The following is a 23,775-nucleotide window of genomic DNA, read 5'->3' on the forward strand; positions in this document are numbered from 1 at the left end:
ATTCAGTTTGGATTGATGCATTGTATGAGGGAGAGTCCTCGTGGTGACAAGTATGTCTGAGCGGGTGTGTTTCTCAGTGTGTGTGTGTGTGTGTGTGTGTGTGTGTGTGTGTGTGTGTGTGTGTGTGTGTGTGTGTGTGTGTGTGTGTGTGTGTGTGTGTGTGTGTGTGTGTAGGGGTGGATCCTCCCTCCCTTAAAGCCGGGTCAGAAACAGATAGATTTGCAGAGCGGAGAGTGAGAGGCACTGAGGAGGGAACACTTTTTCTGACTCTTAGACACACACACATATACACACATACACTCACATACTCAGTGATACACATACACACTCACACTGACACAAAGACAAGACATCTATTGTAAACCCCACCACACACACAAGTAAACATACTTGTTGATCAGACCACCACACACACACACGCTTCACTGGATTGTGGACTGACCACTTGAGGATACATCCCTCAGGACTCTATTTCCCAACATGCACCGGAGGAGCCTCTTGGATCTCCAGGGGGCTTTGTGCCCACGGACTACGCAGGATGGAGCCCCCTCTTGGTGCTCCAGGCTGAACGTGGGATCCAAGCGCCGCTCCCCGCTGACGGGAGCTCTCGTATGGGCAAGTCTGCTCCTGGGCGCCCTGCTGGTTCCTGGAGCCCAAAGCTTCCTGACAGAAGAGCAGGAGGAGCTGCTGGTGGACCTTCACAACCACTACAGAGGACAGGTCTCCCCCACGGCTGCCGCCATGCTGCCTCTGGTAAGACTCTTGCATGGCATCACACGCTGACGCCGAACAATAAGGACCAGGGCGGTTTTGAGCTAGAGTTCAGATACACTATAAACATTCATAAAAGTACTAATTCATAATGTGATTTTAACGTGAATTTATCTTTGTAAGCAGCCATTATATTATTCATACTTTGATCCATACTTTATAAATCACCAAAGGATGGATGTGTCTATGGACGGAAGGATGGGTCTATGGATGGATGGATGGATGGATGGATGGATGAATGAAAGGATGAATGGAATATAAGAATAAAGTTGCACAAAAGGAAGTACCCCAGTTCTGAGCTCAGAGGGTCATCTTGTGATTTCCTCTTGTTCGTTTCTCCTCGTGACGAAATCACAACATAAGAAGATCAGGAGACGGGGCGGCGCCAATCGAGAGCAAAGAAGAAGAATATTACAAAAAATTCCTTGGAAGCCCCAAAAAGCAAAAAATGTATAGAATATTTAAGAAAAAATCTTTAAAAAGTATATCTTAGATTACTCAAAGATATCAGCAGATCTGAGACTCAGCATTTAAAGTCTTTACAGTCGTGTGGTAGCTTGTACCTTCTCCTTTAATCCTTTTTCTGTGTAAAAACATAAAAAAATCACCTGATTGTTGTATTGGGCTGAAAAAACGTAGATGAAAAAGATAATATAATGTTTCTGGTCTGTTTTGAAGATTGTTTGTTCAGTAAAAATTAAGGCAAAGAAAAAAAAGAACAATCCTAATGGAAAAACCTTGAAGGAGTGGTTTCCTGTGACTTCATCGGAGTCTCACAGTTGTAGAGGTGCGTCCTTCTTCCCAATGTTGCTTCGGTTCATCAAAGGTTTTGGACCTTCATGTCCACACAGCATCTCAATCAGACTGAGGTCTGGCCTTGGAGTCAACCGTACCCAAACCTTGATTCTTTTATTTCCCAGCCAGTCAGATGCTGGTGTTTTCAGCTCATTGTTGCGTCCCACGACCAAGCTTTGGCTGCTGGGTAGACGTCCTCATAGTTGAATCTAAATTTGTCTCATGGTCCACTCAGCATGCTGTCCAGGTCATGTGTCTGTAAAATAAGCCCGAGCCGTCATCCCACTACCTGCTTGACAGCGGCTCTGAGGGGTTTCTGCTGAAAGGCTCGTCTTGTGGTTTGTTCAGATGCTATTTTGCGATCCTTTGTGTTCTTCCATGATCAGAAGCAGTTCTCGTCTTTACTGGTCCTTGTAATTGTGCTGCCATGGCCGTGATTATCGATCGTGCTCACCGACGGCTGCAGCCTCTGACTGTATTAGTATTTCTCTCAGCACTGGCACTCAGCTGAAACGTCTACTCTTGGGAAGACTCGACTCTTATCAGTGTTTTCTAAATTCTTGTTATTTGGACATGGTTAACACGCCCCTGAAAGGCCCCGACCAGAAACCTGCTTTCATAGAGGTCCAGACTCCTACTGATGCACCTGACCGCAGCTCACCTTCTTAACTGCCGCGGAAACAAGACATGGCTCGTTATTATTGCCCACTTGTCTTTTTGGCTCAATTTTTTTGAATAAATAATTGCGAAAACATTTATCAGCCCTGATGGAGAACAAGCTCTCAGGGAACTTTGCTGACCTCACGATCTACGTTAGCAGACAGTAATTCTGACGCGTGATTGAGCAACGTGCGCACATGTGTCACAGCTGCAGAGATAACAGGGATGTCGACAAACTGCTGGACATCATCAGCAAACAACACTCAAGTGTGAAGGGTTTCTGGATTAAACTCGGATGCTGTAGCAACAGGACAAGGATGCAAAACATAACATTTGATATACTGGTCAGAAAATCGCCTGTAGAGGAATCATTAAAAATGTAAATTAAGCTTATTCATGACCCTTTGAAAGTAAATGGTGGCTATAATGTCCTAATAACTCAAAACTGCAGTGGTCCTGCTGTCAAACACACGGCGTTCCAAACATGAAGATTCTCCCGGAAGGAAGCGGCTGTACTGTAATACCACAGTGAAGTTCTGTAAAAGTCATAATGATGACCGTTACCACCATCAGCTGGTAAAAACGAGACCTGTGGGCAAAAAGGTCATTTACGGTTGAGATTTTCGTGATGAAAGACCGCACATCTGAGACGTTACCCTCCCACTCAAACAACGACATCCAGATGACTTCAACTCACCGGCCGACGCACTTCCTCTGATGTTGAGCAGTTTTGGGATGGACGGTGGGCATTTGAACCAACAGGGTTTTCATCTAGACTTGTCTCTAACAGCAGCGCAGAGGAGTCTTGGCTGTTTTGATCTTGGACGTCCAATGGTCCGACGACAACGTAAAAACAACCCGTAAAGTGAGGTACTTGTGGAGGCGGTTACCAGCTGAGGGTTAGCATACGAAAGACGAGCTCATAGAGTCAACGGACACAACCAGAGAGGTCAGGTACGGCAGCGTACTTTAAACAGTTCATTAAATCATGTTCAGTTGCATCTAAGCAATCTGCACCCATCAGCATGTTAGTTTCAGGTGACAGGAAGTGGTTACAGAGGTAATCTTTGTCTTTCCACCTCAACACACAGGTAACAGGGAATGCAGCTGTATCCCCGCGTTAGTGCATGGACACTCGACAGGGATGACAAAAAACAACTAATCGACTAACCTTACTTAAGAAAATCGAAGCACCCAACTCCGTAAGCAGACTCTAACACCAGCAGAAGATGTGTTACCGACATCAGTCCAGACATTTGTCCGAGTGCGCTGTAGTCGCTGTGCCTAAACATATCCATCTCAAAGCTGCTGCTGAAAACCCATCTTTCTTTATTTATATATGTTTGTTTATTCTGGATGAAAACAGTTGGGTGTTGCTGCCGTAAGCAACATCTTCTTTGTGCCCGAGGAGAGAACTTTTCAACCACTTCCAGGGGTTAACTGATCCTTCGGGGAAGTCAGATTCCATCGATAACCTGCACAAAACAACAGTCTGAATATCTTTTCAATGACAGTGCATCATACTTTTACAAAAACCTCTGGTAGATCACGCCTGGAGCGATCCATGGCCCAGGACGGACAGGAAACAGATGCAGGACAAATACTGCAGATGACAAAAATGTGGAGAGCAGGCGAACATTTTGAACCTCACACACCAAACCCCCACCCCCCCAACGACACGACAGCGGACGTTTTCTGAATTATAATCTTGAACCACCTCCAAACCTCACAAATGACACAGACTCGTCATTGTGCCTGAAAAGAGACGTAGCTGACTCCTGCTAATCTAATTCAGCTGCATATGCAGCAACAACTGTCCACTAAGCGTCTTTGTACCAGGGTGAGCTGATATCTACCAGCATCAGCAGACCACACTGAAACTATGCGGGAGGATCTGTAGGGTCAAGGCGCTGATGAAAATTCCTCCCATTTGTTTGGCAAAAAGTGCCAAGTGCCGCTTTTTTTTCTTTCAGTGGAGTGAAAACAAATATTTAAGTTTCAGGAACCGGTGGACTTGAAGCTGAAGGACAGAAATTGAAGACGGTAGAGTGCAATCAATGAGACAAAACAAAAAAAATGGGCCTACAAAGCTGTAAATGCAGCAAACACAAAAACCAGTTGATTAAACTGAGCCACGTTTCCACCATCTGGTCCTGACCACAGTAAATTACAGTTGGGATATCCATACACAGAACACAAAGGTTTCCCTGCGTCCAAAACTTTTAGGTCTTTTAAAGCTTTCGTTGTTTGGCTCAAAAAAACCAACAACATTAACTATAAAACCAACTGATTAATTAATAGAAATAGCGACTTTGGAAGAATAACTGATATGAATTTAAAACTGAACCTAACATTAAAAATATAATTGCATATAGACCTCGCCTTAATTGCTGGTTAAATTTGGGTTTAATATCTGACGTTTAACACATTAACTAAAACCCAATGGTCCCTCAGGTATCTTTACCAGAAATGGTATCTTTATAAAATAGAAACTGTATTAAAACAAAGAACTTCTCCACTTTAGCAGCACAACTTGGAGGAAGTTTGCTTGTTCAACAACAAGCATTTCTGAATTATCAACATTTTTGATCATTTAAAATTTATGATGAAATACATTTCTGCAACATGTGCATTGTGTACGAACTTGAAAAAGCTTGATAAACCACTGTTAGTGTACGTCTTGATCCACCGACAGGGAAGGTAAGGCAAAGAGAGAGAATGGTGGCTGATTTGTTTTAACGACGGTTCGATCCCACGAGGATCCATCATCCTTTACTCTGATGCTGAGTTCAAACACAGACGAGGAAACAGGAAGACATTTCTGGTTAGTTCCTTACATTTTAATTTGACCTTCATCTCAGCACCCAGCTCAAGAGTTTATGAAAAAAACACACCTCCTCAAAAGCTGGCATCTTAAATGAGGTATAATCTTCTCAAATCTCAACATAGCTTAAAATGGAAGCAGTAATTAACATTGTGACAGTGATTTTTTCCCTACTTTCATCCTCCCCAAAGTCCAGCTAAATGACGTAACCAAGGCCATCAAGTTCCTCAGTAAAGAGATTTATAGAAAAACGAGAATGACAAGAGATGGATTTGATTTAGAGCTTTAACATTGATCGAGAGATGACGTGTAATTTACCACCAAACATCTGCTTTTCTGGAGGTTTTTTCACCTTACTTTTTTTCCATTCCATTTCCATTTTCCACTTTTCATGTATTAAAATAAAATTTGTATTTATAAACAAAACATCTACCAATCTTATATGTTATATGAAACATCTTGGATGAGGTTCAGCATGAACGTTGTAAAAAAAAAGGGAAGGATCTTCATTTAAAGAGAAGAAAAAGAAAAGGAGACGAGGAAAAGGGAAGTCTGAATCAACCCGTCTAGTCTGGTCGGTTTGGGGCCTAATTTTTTGGACACGACAATTGATACTAATTTCTTAACATTTTTAGTTCTGCTTTTTTCAGTTCTGCAAGAATACAAACACATCTCTCGTGCTGTTAGCTACATCAGTCCTGTTGTCAATATCCTTGATGCTATCTGAAGTTTTATGGTCAAACAATAACAAGCGATTTTCTCACAAAGGTGACAAGTAAGACCTTTTCTGGACAAGCAAGTCCTTTCCTGGACTAGTATAACCTTTTCTGGGCACTTAAAACCTTTTCTGGACACGTAAAACCTTTTCTGGATTAGTAAAACCTTGTCTCGACACATAAGACCTTTTTCTGGACACACAAGTCCTTTTCTGGACTAGTATGACCTTTTCTGGACACTTAAAGGAGCCGTCTGTAAGAAATGGCCAAAACTGGTACTGCAGTCACTTTCAAAATATTGTTGAGCGGCGTGTACCCTCCCCCTCCTCCCCCCGACCAGAGGTTGCCAGGTAGGCTGCAGAATGCAGCAGGAACGTAGGCTGCCATGGCTGCGATAATTAGAGCCGAGCTGGCAACCCGGATGCCGAAACAATACTGACTTGGTGATTGGGAGATAGGTGGAGGGTGGAGCTTCAGAAACAATACTGACTTGGTGATTGGGAGATAGGTGGAGGGTGGAGCTTCAGAAACAATACTGACTTGGTGATTGGGAGATAGGTGGAGGGTGGAGCTTCAGGCCAAAACAAAAAATGACAACATAAACATCAGTTGAGGGCTGCAACTCCTCTTTTTAAACTGGAATATCCTGGCTTGAGTGCTGTTGTCAGTGACATAAGTATTTGAAATTAACATGATTTTTAAATGTCTGTTGACATATCGGGGTCATTTTATGATTCGTTTTATTATTGCTCTTACATACAGCTCCTTTAAGACCTTGTCTTGACATCTAAGACCTTTTCTGGACACGCAAGTCCTTTTTGGACTAGTAAGCATCCGCTGCAAGTCTGAAATGAGAGAAACACAGGAAAACACACAACAGGCGCACAAGCTGTTTTGAATCTGCAAGAGAGAAAACAAATGGGAACAGGCAGAGACACCAACAGCAACCATTTCAGGTCTCTAAAATTAAATCAAGACTACGCTACTGCGGTTATCTGTCCCCAAAACTGTGGAGTGAGTATGTAGGTAAGTGAGCAGGTGTGTATGTCTGTGTAATTGTGTGTGTGCAAATTGAAAACAAGGTTTTACCTGAACTACAACTATAGTGGAGAAAGGAGGGCACAACCAGGCCACCCGAGAGAGCAGAAGTCGACAAGGAAGAAACCTGAACTCAGGCCACCAGCAGCCACATGGAGGACCAGAAGAGGGTGGGAGGAAACCCCCCCGCCAGCAAGCCCCGCCCCCTCCCAGCAGGTGACAGAGGGAAGCCCCGGGCAGAGCCCCCATGACCACGGGAGGGAGCAGCCAGGAAACCCACGGTGATGGACCAGGACCCAGCCGAGCAATAGCCACCCAACATAGGCCGATCACGTGGCCAAGAGGTCCACACCCTCCAGGCCCACAGCCCCCACCCGGCGAGAGTCCAGCCCGCCTGGAGAGACGGGGCCACTTCTAACAGCCGATGCAGGCGGGCCGGCACCCGCCCCAACGAAAGCAGAAATCCCAGAGCCAAAGGCGCTCAGCTGCAAGGGCAGCGGGGGGAAGCGGAGACGGTCACAGAGGAAGGGAACCCCCCAGCAAGGAGCCACCCAGACACACCCATCAGCAAAGAGCCTTATCCTTTGCAGGCTCACGGGGGTCTGCTGGAGAATATCCCAGCTAATTACAGGAGAGAGGCAGGGATACACCCCGGACAGGCCGCCAGACCGCCAGTCCACCGCAGAACACCCACCCACACAGACACCAACATACACTCACTGACAAAGACATGGACAATCATTCTCTCACCACTCCCATCTCCCCCGGCACTGCCCAGCACCCTGCCCAGGCAGCACAGTGAGCCCATACCTGGGTCCGGTCATCAGTCCCTCGCCTGGTCCCCTCGCCCTAGGCCGAATGCGGGAAACATAGGTGGAGGAAGACCTCACTTCTGCCCCTGGCGATGAGTGTGTGTGGGTGCGACTAATGCGGTTGAAACAGGGAGGGGGAGGTCAGGGCACCATGCGATGCCATCCACATTTAGCAGTGTCCTCCCATCCAAAGGCCCCTATGTGCAAGTGTCCAACAGATAGTCTTGACGTGATTGGTCCAGGAGTTTTGTCTTTGATCAGAGCAAACTTAGCCTCAGCATTCATGCTAACTAAGCAGCTAGTTGAAGCAGCTTTAGACAGACTGTCATAAACAGACGCAAAACTGTCACCTAAATTCATTTATCATTATTCATTTCACTCTTTCAACCTGTGTTTTTAACTGATAACATAATTTCCGCTGCAGGCCACCACTCAGGTCACCAGGCTTTGAGGATTTAGCTGAATGCTAACATGCTAAAGTTAAGGTTACAAACTCATAGCAAAGACATTTGTTCTTGTTCTCACGATAACAAGAACAAGAACAAAGTTTGTTCTGGCCAGGACATTTCGTGCTTACATACTTTTCATATAAGTGCAGAACTGGAAGTCCTTACAGGCTCCTCACACCTATGTGCAGCCTCCCTACAGGGTTGCAAGGTCAGAAAAATAAGCAACCATTGTATGAATGCTTAAAACACTAGTGTGGAGAAATCATGTGGTTGTATATGATGAAAGGAGTTTGGATCAGTATGAATCAGTGGAGTTTCAAACAGTTCAAGAGTCCAGATGCGTCTGGGGGACCGGTCAGGGAGGGGACGGATCAGGGATGGGCTGGCAGAAGTGAGCGAAAGTAATTTTTCTTGACAATGTCACATATCAGTAACTCAATTCAATATTGACTCTATTCTCTAAACTCTATTCAATATCACACATTTAAAGTATGTGTAGTTGTATTTACAGGACAGTGTGTGAGTTTTAAATCTCTCTGAGATCCGCCAGGTGCTGCTTAGATTTGTAAACTGCCTTTAAAAGCAGTAACTAATACACGCTCACAGCGGGTGAATATTGTGCTTGTGCCTATGGTCGCCCATGAGTCGACAAAGCTATGCAGTCCAGGTAACTGATTAATGCATCGCTGAGCGCTGAGGAGTCAACCCCAGTTTGGGTCCACAAACTGGTCAGAGGCGACTGAGCAACTGTGGGTCCCGGTAGAACTCTGCCAGATCTCGTCTCAGCCCTGGCAGCAGTTGTTTCCGATGATATTTCAGTAGTGACATGGAAAATGAGGATGTTCGGGCAGGTTTGATCAACTGAGTAAAACATAGCTTTAGTTTGCATTATAGGTTAGGTAAGCTGAGCAAGCCAAATTGAAATAGCAAACTCGTGGTAACTGAGCAAAGATGGATGTATTCCAGCTGGTCTTCATGTTTGATCCTGCCATTTGACCATTAATAACACGGCGCCTTAAAGAAGGCTTCAAACTGACTCGCAGGAAACCTAGAGGTGAGATCACTGCAGGTTTATCCAGTTCTTTTAGAGTACAATTAGCAGACACCTTTAAAGGACTTTCAACAGAAGAACACGATCAAGCTACAGTAGCGTAGATCAAAAAATAAGTGCAGTTACAGTTTATTTTTTTCTATGTGGTTGAGAGGAAAGACTCGACGCGACATAATCAGAGAGAGATAACTGAACATCAAACATCCCACCCAGGTTCTCTTCATTCAGTCCATGATGCAGACTCAACATCTCTGATGGGGGGTGTTTGAGTGTCATACCAACAAGCTGGACGGCTCAGCAAACAAGCTCCAAAGCGGAGCCTGGCTCATAAAAAAGTTTAGACAGCTACAGAATCCTAAAATTAAGAGTCAACAGTTGCGGGACATTTCCTCGATAGCAGCGGTTAGGGCTGGGGATCGATTCAAATGTCAAGAATCGATTTGATTCCGATTCTTAATATTCAGAATCGATTATCATGATTCGATTCGATCCGATTCGACATTGATTTGGCTTAGTGTTATTTAAAATGTTGTTTGAGCTGTTGCCTGAATTATATGACTGTAAAATAACTAGTGAAATAATAATTTCACAATAATTATTGTGAAATAACTAAGAAATAAATAACTCAAACATGCCTTTCAATATCCATTTAAAGTGCAAAAAAGAAAGAAATTGCAACAGTTCATGCAGTAAACAAATCATGACAAACTGTGTGTCCGACTACTGGGATTAAAGTTCGCCTGGCGAAAATGATAAAAAAAATTTAAAAAATCAAAAAAAAAATCGATCTTTAGACATAAGAATCGATTTTTAGGAATTAATATGAGATTCGATTTAGAATCGGAAAATCGATTTTTTCAACACAGGCTTAGCAGCGGTGCAAGAGAGAGGTCTGACGAAGGTCTGAAGCAAGTTTTTCACTGAATAGGATTTACGATGGAGAAAGATGAACAATGAGACCAAATTGAGACTTAAGCTACAGAAACTGAGGTTATTTTATTCCTCAGTTGAAGTTTATTGAGCTGTAAAACTAAGACCTGATCTGTTTCATGTCATTGTATTTTTTTCTTGTACGTGCAGCGCGACCCACAGAAACAAGTGGCCCTGAGAACCGTTTCACTGAGTACTGCCCAACTGCACTCGTTGTTTTTATTTTTGTTCCTCAATAACATCCTATTAGTCGTCATCTTCACCTTTCTCACTGAGAGAAACTAGAAAGGTAATTTCCACACGAACAAGTGACCACAGTGAATGGCAGCCATCCATCTGAATACCACCTCCTCCACGTTGTTACTGCCTCTACCCAACCACATAATTAATTCAGTCTGCACATTCATTCAAAGATAATGTTTACAGAAGTTACAGAACCAGATCATTGCCTTTTTGGAGATAACCACATTAAGTCGGCACCGGAGTCTGGTTTCCAGTAACAGACGGGTGTTTCCCTCTGCAGACGGCCTCTGGTTTAGAACAACAGGAGAGCTGAAACGCAGCAAGGAAATCATGGTGGAAGATGGACAGCGAGTGAGTCAGCCCTCAGGGTTGAGCAACAGGAGAAGGAAGGCTGTTGGGAAAGTTCTGCGAGATGAGGACAGGGATCTGGATAGGGAGTATTTATAATTTGGTACTGAATGAATAACAGCTCAAAGGAATGTGTTAATGGATGTGGAGAAGTCTCTGCCTGCCTCCGCCGGCGTTGAGGCCCCACAGGGAGACATGTTCATGAGGGTGGAACCAAACCAGGAAAGAGAGGAGAGAAGCACGACAAAGGTCTTATGACAAAAGAGGACAATCGTGGAAAAGAAAACAACAGCAAAAGACCCAGAGGGAGAAAGAAACTGGAAGGGAGGAATGTTGTAAAATTCAGAAAAAGACCGGAGACAAGCGAGATTAGATGGATAATGCAGGGCCGGGAAACAGACAGGACCGGGACCGGTACAAACTGGACCCCAACAGAACTACTGACTCAGTGAGATTCCTCAGAACTCTCCTCAGACCGTCTGCTATGATTCAAACTGAAAAAAAAGCTGATATGATCACAGAAAAGAGCACAGAGCTGAACCAAGAACCAAGAAACCTGAACCAAGAACAAAACCCCCACGAACGCCCACCATTATTGTTAATGCTGACAGACAAGCACACGAACCTGGAGGACAGGACTTCTGTGGGTGAAGTTTAAATTAATTTCCCTAATGAGTGAAAGGCAGCAAAACGAGTCTTATCTGCTGGAGGAGAGACGGAAATGTAAACAATCATTTACACTCTTCTCGATTTATTCACAGCACTGGCTGTAAAAAAAAAAAACCCACATAATCCAACATACCTGTGTCCATCGATATATAATCGAGTTTTAAAATACATTTGAATAAAATCTGCAAGACTAAATCTTCCATCTGCAGTTGTTTAGTAGCGATCTGTGAAGTAACTCTTTGCAAACTTTACTGACATCTAGTGTTCAAGTTGGAGACTGCGGCCATCTTCATGCCATCCACGCAACCACATAAGGTTCATTTACATAAAGCAAGACATGTGTGTGTAATCAGGGTGTGGGCGTGTGCTTTGATTGACAGTTGGCACACCTAATGGCTATCACGTTTTACTGATGAAGCCAGTGTCGCATCGGGAGCAGGAAGGGCAACTCAAAAGCGGGGGGTTTCCAAACGCTGCCTCCTTGTCTGGACTCCTGAGTATATAAGTTTACCCCAAGGCTTTGAGGCTGCGTGATTATTGCGCAGTAGCCTGTGAAACGGCTAAATGCCCCAAAATGACATTTGAAACAGGAGGACCCTTTCAAAACAAACAACTTTGTAAACACTCAGAATACTTTTATTGTTCTTCCGAGAATCCACGTGTTCAGAGCCATTACTATGCTCATTCTTGTACTCTGATTTGGCTTCTAAACCCTGAACCTATTTTGCTTGTACTTGCATTCTCTTATCAATGTCTCAAGATCTGGGTTCTGAAGGTTGACCTGAATTCATTTATCTTGTCACTTTTCCTCTATGTTCTTCTATTTTAACCCATAACAGTATTCATACGCTCTATGCTGTTAATATTGGTAATATGAATGTTCTCCAAGTGATTAGCTTCTACAGTAATTCATTTATTTGTGTGTTAGTTTTCATGTTGCTGGCAGAAAGTCAGACCCCATTCTGGAGGGTGATGGATTTCGGACTTTGGACTCCTCTGTCACCCGGTCTGTTCATTGTCTTTCTGGACAGAATTTCTCGGCAAATGCTGGAGGTGGATGGCTTCCTGTTTAGTTTCAGATTGCATCTTTGTTTTTGGCAAATGATAGACAAGTGCAAGGGAATTAGTGCTTCCAAGTCTGACGCTCTCAAACATGGTGGATTGGCTATTCCTGCTACTCTCCCAATCAGGGTATCTCACTAGTGGCTATAGATAAACTGGCACAATGGGAGAGACCTTGGTGGACGCCTTAGTGCTCAGTTATGTTGAAGATAGAGCTGAGCAGCTGAGCAGAAGAGCAGATCAGGGTTCCTCAAGGCTGGCTGGATGGATGGCTGGCTGGCTGGCTGGCTGGCTGGCTGGCTGGCTGGCTGGCTGGCTGGCTGGATGGATGGATGGATGGATGGATGGATGGATGGATGGATGGATGGATGGATGGATGGATGGATGGATGGATGGATGGATGGATGGAAGGAAGGAAGGAAGGAAGGAAGGAAGGAAGGAAGGAAGGAAGGAAGGAAGGAAGGAAGGAAGGAAGGAAGGAAGGAAGGAAGGAAGGAAGGAAGGAAGGATGGACCTGTTTCTCATAGATCACGCTGCTCCATTGAAGGGGGGCGATACATCTGCAGCCATGAAACAATGATCTGTTCCTGCAGTTTCAAAATGAGCGACAGTTAACACAGTTTCTGGGTTGGGAAACACAGTCAGCTGTTCGCAGACCTGATGACCTGCAGTAAAGTCAACAGAGGGGATCGTGTGTGTTGCCACATGCGCGATGACCTTAGTCGTAATGCAGACCAGATGTGGAGCGAGGCTGGAGAGAGAGGAATGTGGAGGCGAGTCCTTCCTATTGTGAGTGTGTGTGTGTTTTCCTTAAACAAACAAACAGTCCTTGACATTCACCCACACACACTAACACACTAACACACACAGGGATATGAAACTCTTACTCAGGGGGCTGTTGTTCATTTTGGGGGTTTCTTAGCAACAGCGGCTCAGATCTTGAGATGGACACATCAAGATGGATTTCAGACTTCATTCTGCTGTCTCATCATTCGGGAGGTAAACCACCCCCCCTGGGCCAATCTGACCCCCCCAGCCAAAATATTGCTGTTCCTAACTTTGAATAAAAGGACACTTTTGAATAAATGTTCAGGTCACAGCGTGCAGAAAGGTCCATCCTCGTGGATTTGCATAACTACTCCCCCACATCGGGCCTGGACTGTACTGCTTATATAGCAACTAATGCATTCCTAAAGATGCTCATGGATGGAATAAGGGGGTATGACAAGCTGCGCTTTCAAATCTAAAGGATATTTCTTTGTACATTATGGGCAACTATACGCTGTTGTTGGACTCTGTGCATTGGCTCCATGTTGGTGCATTTCCTTTATCCCGAACTGTAACCTGACACATAGTCATATTTCCAACTAAGAGGGCTGGAGGAACCTCAGCAGCCCCACCCTTAAACTTCATCATGTTGCCCCAAATATTAGAGGTGATGACAGCTGCAAACGCTAATAGTTTATTAGCCTCTCTGCCTTATTTTATCAGTCACACTGCAGTCTATCCTCTGTTTATTGAACATGCTGCTATGTTTTTTTAAATTAAAAATACACTGTAATTCATTTCTATGGAATTTTACTGCTAACAGCAGTAAAATAGCAATAACATCTCAATTTTCCAACTTGAAGTTGACATTAAAAGCAGATAGCATGCAGCATTTTTATAATTCACATACTGATCTGTCCATTGACATGTTTAAGAAGAAGTTCAGATGTAGTTTTGTGAACCTCGGCCATGCTTCAATGACATTTTTAGGTTTTCTGCTGGAAACACTTCCAAGGACACTACTGGTTCAGTCTTCTGTTGTTTGAACTTTGGTCTTTAGCATCTAATGTGCTCGGTTAGGCCTGCAGGCTCTGAGATGGTGCTCCTGGATTTTTTTTTTGCTTTGTTATGTATTTTTTATTGTTTTGAGCATTGACTGACCTTGTTGGGACGTCCACTTCTGGGAAGACTGAAAACCTTATAAAATGTTTTTCTACTAGTGACTAATGTTCCCCTCTGTAGAACAATGAACACCAGATTGTTTAAAACTGGTTTTATAACCCCTTCCAGACCAGACTGATCTACAGCTTCTATAAAACTATTACTTATGTCTTTCCCTTTGGGCACTGCACTAACTACACCAGGACAACTGCACAACCCAGCGTTTTCTGAAAAGTTGTGTTCTGTGATCTGTGATCTGTGTTGTGATGAGGGTTTATTGCTGTGTTTCACCCCTCAAAACAAATTGGCTTCAACCGTGGCTTCTCACAACGTTGAGCCCCCTGCAGCTGACTCCTTGTCCGCCTTCCAGGAGATCAGTTACTAGATGGGAAATAGTCGCACTGCTAGAGTTTGTGATGGGAAGGAAATGTGTACCTCAGACATGCCGGTGATGGGTCAGGGGGTGGGCAGGGGGACGGGTCAGGTCAGGGACGAGCCGGTGACGAGGTCTCATAACCGCCAACAGTCGGCTGTTATCTGCATGTAAGGGAAACAGGACAGAACGAATGAAAAACCTGATATGGATGACTGCGAGGTCTTGACTAAATGATGACTCAGCTGTTGTCCACGTTGTCTGGTATTCATGACTTAAGTCATGAGTTAAGACTTTTGAATATCAAGTATCAGATCAGTCTCAACAATATTGTTCAAAGCCAAAAAAAAAAAAAAGAGAAGAGTCTGGCTGAACCATACTGTAGATTGTGGGGGTCACTGGCAGATGCTTGGGTCCTGGAAGACTCTCCTCTCTCTCTTCTCTCTCTTTTCAGCATAAAGCACCCCTACATGTGCTTTATGGACTTGGGCGCTGGGACCATCAAGTTCCTGTACGAACAAAGCAGGAGTTTGGTTTGGCAGTATGTTGCGTTCCTCTTTGAGGGGGAGTTGGATTCTGTCAGGACTGCCCCCTTTAACGGATTCTGTTAAGTCTTCATGCCCTCACCCAGAGCCGGATTAACGCAAAGGCAAACTAGGCATGTGCCTAGGGCCCGATTGAGGGGGGGCCCAGACAGAGGGACAAAAAAAAAAAAAAAAAATTGTTTTTTTTTTTTGTCTGCACACATATTAATGGTTGATAACATGCCGGTAAAAACTTAAGGCATATATATATATGTGCATTATTACTATATTTAGTATACATACATATATATATACGCATACACAGGGATGTGCGAACCGTGCGACCGCACGGGGCCTCGCACCCCACGGGGCCTCGCGCCCCACGGGGCCTCACGCCCCAAGGGGCCTCACGCCCCAAGGGGCCTCGCGCCACACGGGGCCTCGCGCCCCACGGGGCCTCACGCCCCAAGGGGCCTCGCGCCACACGGGGCCTCGCGCTATGGGCCGTTTTTTTTTTCCCCAATTTATTTATTTTTTTTAGGTTTTTTTTCCTTTTTTCCCTTATAAATATCAACAGTCACGTTCCATTACAGACCTAAATATGTACTAGTCTGTGCATATCAATAAATATATCTGCAATGATGACGCGTGTCTGTTGTTCAATACAACGTCAGACCAAGCGCAGACACAAGCTGCTCTGATCCAGACGGGTGGAGTTGGAACAAACTGTCACACAATGTCGAGAGAACGAGACAGAATCAGGAAATTTCCATCAGGGAATGAAAAAAGAAAAAAACTAAAGAAAATGGAAGAGTTTAATGCCTCTCTGAAAGGCACGTTTGATAAATTTGTTACAAAAATCACCGATCCGCCTGGGTCTCAAGCAGCCATGGGGCCCCGCGTCGAGGCAAGCCCAGATGATGATGAGGCAGGGGAAGGTATCCAGTATTTTGCTAATTGGAGAGTTAAAATTGCGCATATAGACACCCGATCCGACCCGAAAAACCCAAAAATTCCGCGCGCGCTCGCTACGCTCACACGCGAGGACCCCCTGACCATTTCACACAGAGCCTTTTCTGCAAAATGCTCACAATTGATAAGATAAGGATAATTTAATAGCATTTAATAGAGCGTTGTAATAACGTATAAATAATAAAAATCTAAAAATAGTCTGATAGACTGTTTAATATACAACACATGACTTATTTTGGAATACAAAGAACCAACTTGACTATGACTATGCTATGTAAAATGTGAATTAAGTTTTATTAGTAACTTTGGTAAGTTTAAGATCTTTAAATAACATTGATGGATGGGGGGCCCAAAAATCACAGTCTGCCTAGTGTAGTCCATTTATTTAATCCGGCTCTGCCCTCACCGGGCTTGGGGCGAGGCGTTCCCTCAAGTGGGAGGATCTGAGAACCTCAGACAGCTCCTGGGGCTGGTTTACGAAGGAGGATAAAGTGGAGCAAGAGGTCAGCAGGTGGATCGGCGCGCCGTCTGTAACGATAATATCTGTCTGTTGTGGTAAACGCCTGCTGGAGATGTTTCTCTTCCAACTGGGAGGAGCCTGCTGGGCAGAACCAGGACCTGCAGGAGATATTACTCTCAGATGGTTTTGGAACGCCACGGTAGTGATCCAGAAGAACTGGAGGAGGGGGATGGATGGATGGATGGATGGATGGATGGATGGATGGATGGATGGATGGATGGATGGATGGATGGATGGATGGATGGATGGATGGATGGATGGATGGATGGATGGATGGATGGATGGATGGATGGATGGATGGATGGATGGATGGATGGATGGATGGATGGATGGATGGACGGACAATATAATGCAACAATATGCTGTATATAGTCACCATTCTTATGAGTCCAGTTGGTGCAGACATTGAGAGTTTTGCCTCTGCCGTTACACACAGCTGCAATGACCTGTTGTGACAGTCATTTAGTGTTTATTCTTAGTAATTTCTGTGTTGTTCAAATTATTATGCATGCTATTTTTCTTGTAACTTTGTTACTTCTTGATCGAGGTTCCTGGTGTCCCTTTTGACCCGCTTTCATACATCCATCCATCCATCCATCCATCGTCCACCGCTTTCATACAAATGATGTATAAAATGTACTCTTTTTTAGCTTTTCTAAACTAGGGCAATATCATTAATAAATATCATTCCATACAGTATTTATATAAGCAATAATACAATAGTACATACACATACCTACACATATACATACATACACACACGCATACTGTTTATACATATACATTTTTATATATATATATATATATATATATATATATATGTATGTGTACATATATATGTATACATACATACATACACATGTCCACAGGTACATGCCTATGTGTATTATCCGTTTGTTTTATATGTATTAATCATTTTGTATTTATAGGTGCTTTTGAACTGTAATAACGTGCTACACATTTTCATTTCTGTATCTAAACTGTTCCACAGATTAACTCCTGTCACGGAGATGCATCGTTGTTTAACGTTGGTTCTTGCCTTTGTTTTTCTGAACATATATGTTCCCCTTAGTTCATATTGGCTAACTCTGCTTTGGAAGAGCTTCTGAATGCTGTCAGGAAGTGTTTTATTGTTAATTTTAAACATAAATTGCACATTTGAATTTACGAATAATCTATTTGTTGGTTCTCAATAATCTGCTTTGTTTATTAATCTAACTCTAATTATATCCATATATCCACAGCTCAGCAGTCAATACCGCTTTAACCGTGATGACAACATTCAGAATGTGGTCCAGAGCCATTCACTAAAACTGTTTGATTCTCTGCAGAAATGGGACCCAAATCTGAAGGTTCTTGCAGAAGGCTACGCTGCTAAATGTATCTGGAACCACAACCCGGAGCTGGAGGATACCGGAGAGAATCTTTTTGCCGATAATGGACCTCTGGACCTCTCCAAGGCTATGGAGAAATGGTTTCTAGGTGAGTCGTCTTCCATGTCCCTATTTCTCGAATGCTTTTCTTAATCATGTGGCAGCAAATCAAGCCAAAGTCAGCACCATAACATGCAATCAAGGACTCTTGTGCCTGGCTATCTGTTCATTGTAATTGATATAGTTGGGCTTGAATGTGTTTGTGGTGCAGAACACCTGGACTACGAATACCATAACAACAGCTGTGAAGAGGATAAGATGTGTGGACACTACACCCAGGTCAGACACCAACACACACGCCGTTTACACACACACAGACGCCGCAGAACTCTGATTGACAGGTGTGTGATGTGTGTCACAGATGGTGTGGGCGGACACACACAGAGTGGGCTGTGCCTTCCATCACTGTAACACCATGGAGGGTCTGGAGTGGGAGAGAGTCTCCTTCCTCGTCTGCAACTACTTCCCAGCGTCAGTACCATTACTGCATTACTCTCACACATGAGGAAAGCTCTGCGGCTACACCGCACAGAGCCCTCCCGCTCCCCCTTGTGGGCAGAAAGATATCAATCATTATTTTTACTGTGCTTGTCTTCATTTGAATTTAGTGAAGGAAACATCAAAGAATATGATTCAGTAATTTGCATGATTTTGTTTGTGTGTGTGTCCAGAGGGAACTTTGAGGATCAGCGGCCGTACATGGAAGGAGAGTGGTGTTCCATGTGTCCCGACGACTACCAGAACTGTGAGAACAACCTCTGTGGTAGGAGACACCCCCTTTCACTTCACCTTAACTTTATCTTCAGCCCTCGCAGAAAATCCTTTATTTTTTAGCTTTTATGTAGGTTATCGTTCGTGACCAGGGGGGTGGGGTCTACCCCCTGGTGATATGCACATAAATCCAGTGTCTCCGAGATGTTTCTCCCTCTCCTCACGTTAAGAGTCTGGGTGTCGTCCTCGACAGCATCCGGCATTCCAGCTCCCCATTAACAACGCCACTCGTTCAGCCTACTTGCATCTACATAATATCTCACGTCTGTGCCCGTCTCTCACATCCAACACAAGTGGATTCTGGTCCACACCCTTGTTACATCCCGGCTTGATTATTGTAATTTTCCTCTGTTTGGCTTCCCGGACAAATCCCTTCAAAAACTCTGCTAGAACTCCTTCCTCAGTCATATCATCCTGTCCTGCTCTCAGGTCTTCCTCCTCCATCCAACCCACCCTCCCATCGCCCCACTTGTCCACCACAGGGTTGAGAGCGCTCAGATGCTCAGTCTCTTGTCTTTGGACCTCTCTACCACCTTCAAATGACGCCTTAAAACACACCTTTTTAGATAGGCATGTTCCCTTTACTTCTGGGACTGGACGGACCTCAATTCTGCACTTATTTACTATTTTTACTATCATGTTTTACTGTGTTCTTTTTATATGTTGACATCTTATTATGTTTTTATCTACGGAGACCTTGAGTTCCCTGAAAGGTGCCTATTAATAGAAAGTAATATGATGATGATGATGATGATGATGATGATGATGATTTTTCTGACGAAAGGAGGGCCTTTTTGCCCCCCTAAACGTGCCCCAAAAGTCACCAAATTTTGCACGCAAGCCAGGCCTGGCGAAAAACAGCACCCCCTAGAAAACTTCGTGCCTCAAGCCCCACAATGTGGTTTGACGTACATGCACAAAAATCGGTACACACCCGTATCACGTCGCAACTTAAAGAAAAGTCTCTTCGCGCCATGGCCGAAACCGAACAGGAAGTCGGCCATTTTGAATTAATCGCGTAATTTTGGTGCAATTTATGCCATTTTCTGGCATAACTTTTGAATGGTTTGACATAAAGAGTTGTGGGTGGTGTCACCGGACGTAGTTTTGACTCCTTCACCGTAATTGGTGCAAATTAGCCCTGCCCTTTCTTCTGATTGGTCAATATTTGATAGTTCCTATTTTCTGCCATAACTTTTATTTTTTATTTTTTTATGATTTTTTTATTGGAAAAAGTTTCACATTGTACAAAAGTAGTAAAGCAAAATAACTGGGAATACTTCCATCCATCCATTTTTCCCATCTTTTTATATCCCTCCCACATTCCCATCCCCAACCCAGCACTCACAACAGACCCAGAGACAAGAAAAAACAACCAAATACAATATAAAGAAAGAAAAAAATAAATAAATAACTTTGAATGGTTTGACATAGAGAGTCGTGGGTGGTTTCATCGGACTCGGTTTTGAGTCCTTGACCTTTATTGGTGAAAATTGCATGCGCGAGGGGCCTGTTCATTGCTGCTTGCAGCTTTAATTATTATTATGATTCATTCCAGTTAATCGTGCCTTATTGCAAGTAAAATGCAAATCAAAACGTTTTGACCTTCAGCCTTAAAGTCTGATTTGTGGTCATAAAAATGGTTGTCCTTGTGTTTTCCAGCTCTTGACATGGGGGACGTCGAAGGAACACCTGATCCCTCCCTGCAGCCCCCGTATGGGGTTTCCACTGGACCACATCCCTCAGACCAGCTGGAAACCACCTCCCTCACGCCCGACGTTGCTGCGACCCTCCTTACAGACAGCTCTGAGGATAGTCCGCCACCTGTGACCACTGTGGACGGGCCATCTGGCCCTGGAGTCCCCTCAGCAACGCTGGGACAGCGGGAGGAGGGGAAGGTGCTGCAGGAAGACAGGCATAGAACCGAAGGAGCAAACAGGGAGGATGAAACATGGAAGAATGTAGATCTGCAAAAAACTCCCCATAGCAATGTTTGTGCCAGTTCGGTGTCCGCTCCCTCAGTGCTGCTAGCCTGTCTGACTGGAAGCCTGATGTTCCGGCTCTGAAGAGGAAAAGAAGGAGTGAAAGAAGAGGAGGCATTAAGTTCTCCTCATCTCTCCTGCAGTGACGGCACGTCGCCTTGTTAATCCGCCTCGCGGTAACAAACGGTTTCCTTCCTCCTGAATATGCCCTCCCCAGAAAACAGCTGTTTTCACAACATCTGCGTGAACTCTGGCCTGAGATCCGATCACGTAACACAAGAACAACCTGCTTCACACGACCGGCCGCTGGGCTAATCTAAGATTTAAAACCACTATCAGAAGCAGTTTCCAGGGGGAAACCTTTTCCATCAGAAGCCTTATCTCTTTGAATATTAAGATTAATTTATAAAGTAAGTCAACTTTGCTTATTTCATCTATGTGTTCTTTAAAAGACAACTGAATTTTGCAGCTGATGAGTTGCTAACGATCTGTGAGCATCTGTATGAATATGAATAATAAATGACTGAAGCAGTTTCATTGTATGAACCACCAAGACGGCGGTCATGTGACATCAGAATCTTTGTGAAGGCTTGACAACCGGAGCAACAACAGTAGCGCAGCTACTCGGGCGCTAATGACGCGGTTAACTGGAGCTAATGGGGAACCAGCCAGGAGCTAACCGCTAACCACCAGCTGTTACCTAAACATGAACTCCTGATTTCATTCAGTTTGTCCATGATCAGTTAGCTGACTGTTCAAGGATTCATTGATTCAAGGTGTTAATCACCATTACATCCAGATGATTAATTCACTTATTGATTAAGCATCGATTTAGTCCTCATTAACCACTCACGAGGTTCTACTAAATTTGAGCGCAAAAGTGACGCAGTAAATAATATATACATGGTATATATGATCTATTTATCACTATCGTAAATTATATCCACTACATAGCGAAGACTCATTTAAAATGTTGTCGTCTGTTTATTGGGGAAGCAAATTAAAGAACCATCATTTATTAGTTAGGAGATACATTTCCACGTTTCCATGACACTTTTGTGATAAACCAGATTATCAAGTCGCCTGAAAAACATCCTTCTGGAAGCGTAAAAAGGTTTTTTCAATTTTCTGGAGGTTTTTTTTAGAATTAGAGCTGTTTCCAGTTCAAGTTTTCGGTTTTGTTCAAATGTAGAGCTGATGGAAACCGACCCTGAACTAATCATTAGCTACTAATGACACCTGTCCAGATGTTTCGTCTTGAGGTGAAGGACACTAAAAGGAATTTAAATTTTTAACTTTTTAATTTTTAACTTTCTAATTTTAGGTGAATTGTTTCGTTCAAGTGCCTTGAGATCACATTTCTTGTGATTTAAATTAAACTCCAGAGGGTTACTGGAGAATAAATTATAAGAGGTTTTTTTTTTTTTACTTTCATGAATTATTTTGTCATTAGATACTGAAGTTTGCAAAAAACAGTTACTTGTCCAGCAAAGGGTTAAATGTAGTTTCGGGGACTTCTGGACAAAGTCACGACACTTGATATTTGATATAAAACATCAAAACACAGAGCGCTAGCGCCCCCTCCGCCGCCCCTCCAGGGCTCTGTGTACATGTGTACAAGTATGAGCCCTCCCCCTGTAGGTGATTGGCTGGTTTTGAGGGCGAGCCGCTCCCACCCTGCTTGTTTCCGGTGTATGGAGTCATGGCTGAGTGTGTTGAGTGTACTCGGTAGATGTTGAGATGTTCACAGACTGGGACAAAAAAAAAGGGTTTGGGGTTAAAAATGACCCTTACCCTCCCTTTTAGTTACAGTTAGTCCCTGAAACATCCCTCAACATATCCTGTGTACCTCGGCACAATAAGGTTTTTTCATGTGTTTTTATAGCAGATACCTCAGAGAATAAACCAGAAGCATTGCAAAGGTCTTCAGCAGTCAGGTTTCACCTCCTGGTGTTTGTTTTTTTCTTTCTACCAGATTAAATATCTCACGTAAGAAACAACTGATGAAGGAAATGCAAAAGGAGGGATAAATATGTTCATTGTGATTTTTGTGCTTTCGTGACGTACACTTGACGTACAGGTGATGAACAAAAAAACAACCTTTTTTTGTTTCAAACTAACCTGCTTTTCTCCTGGTTCTTCCTCTCTCAAAGATATCTACTGTACAGCTTATAATTTGACTGGAAGTACAGCTGGAAATCATGTAATACCTTAGTTGTCTCTGCTCCACCATCAGCAAGAAATGACCACAATTATCTATTATAACTGATGATGTAAATGTTTGTACATATGATTAATAAAGAAATAATCTTTTGGACAACACAGACGTGTGAGCGTGTAGTCAAAAGTTCTGTATCTGTGAAAAGAAAAATAAGTTGACAGGGGGGCGAATTTTAAAAAGGGCAAGTTAAATATTTCTACCTTTAAAGCGTTATCGGAGTGGAGTTTCCGTTTGGCACAGCTTTGGAACAAAACCGAATAGATTTCCACGTTGCTTGGTGCCAGCCTCCGCGAGGCACATCTCTGACATTGGCCAGACATCACAGAAGGGTTTCTGCAGCGCTTCTTATACACTCCACACTCCATGATTCAGACACGCTAGTCACCGGAAACACTGCCGATCATTTTAAGTGGAAGACTTGTCGGAGGCCTGGAGGAGCTGCTGCAGAACGTGCTCGTGGACGAACAGGAATTCAGGGCAGTCCCGGTTCTGTTTTCACAAAAACTGGCCAAAAGATCAACAAAATCATTTCAGTTAATGTATTTGGGAAATCAGAAAATCTAACGTTTAATTATCATCTCAAATAAGGTCATAACATAATTGCTTTTGCTATTTTTTACAAATTAGTCTTTTATTCTACAATAACTGCCTTGTTCACAAGGTAATGAGGTAATGAAATCCT

At 43.6% G+C, this 23,775-nt stretch overlaps 1 protein-coding gene across 1 annotated transcript; it reads left to right on the forward strand.

Annotated features, from left to right (window-relative positions):
- Positions 1 to 235: 235 nt before the first annotated feature.
- LOC133456924 (peptidase inhibitor 16-like) lies at positions 236 to 22,951 on the forward strand. Its single transcript, XM_061735636.1, has 6 exons — positions 236 to 753; positions 18,018 to 18,168; positions 18,331 to 18,398; positions 18,481 to 18,590; positions 18,791 to 18,882; positions 20,553 to 22,951. Exons 1-6 carry the CDS (start codon positions 481 to 483, stop codon positions 20,954 to 20,956), a joined length of 1,098 nt encoding a protein of 365 aa, XP_061591620.1. The 5' UTR covers positions 236 to 480; the 3' UTR covers positions 20,957 to 22,951.
- The last annotated feature ends 824 nt before the right edge of the window (positions 22,952 to 23,775 follow it).

Source organism: Cololabis saira, chromosome 12, assembly GCF_033807715.1.
Source record: "Cololabis saira isolate AMF1-May2022 chromosome 12, fColSai1.1, whole genome shotgun sequence".
Classification (NCBI taxonomy): domain Eukaryota; kingdom Metazoa; phylum Chordata; class Actinopteri; order Beloniformes; family Belonidae; genus Cololabis; species Cololabis saira.

Excerpts from the sequence above, each read along its gene's own strand:
- LOC133456924 (XM_061735636.1), top strand. The coding sequence starts at position 481 with ATGCACCGGAGGAGCCTCTTGGATCTCCAGGGGGCTTTGTGCCCACGG. Across the intron at positions 18,399-18,480 it reads TGTGTGGACACTACACCCAG|ATGGTGTGGGCGGACACACA; the intron begins GTCAGACACCAA and ends TGTGTGTCACAG. Across the intron at positions 18,883-20,552 it reads CTGTGAGAACAACCTCTGTG|CTCTTGACATGGGGGACGTC; the intron begins GTAGGAGACACC and ends TGTGTTTTCCAG.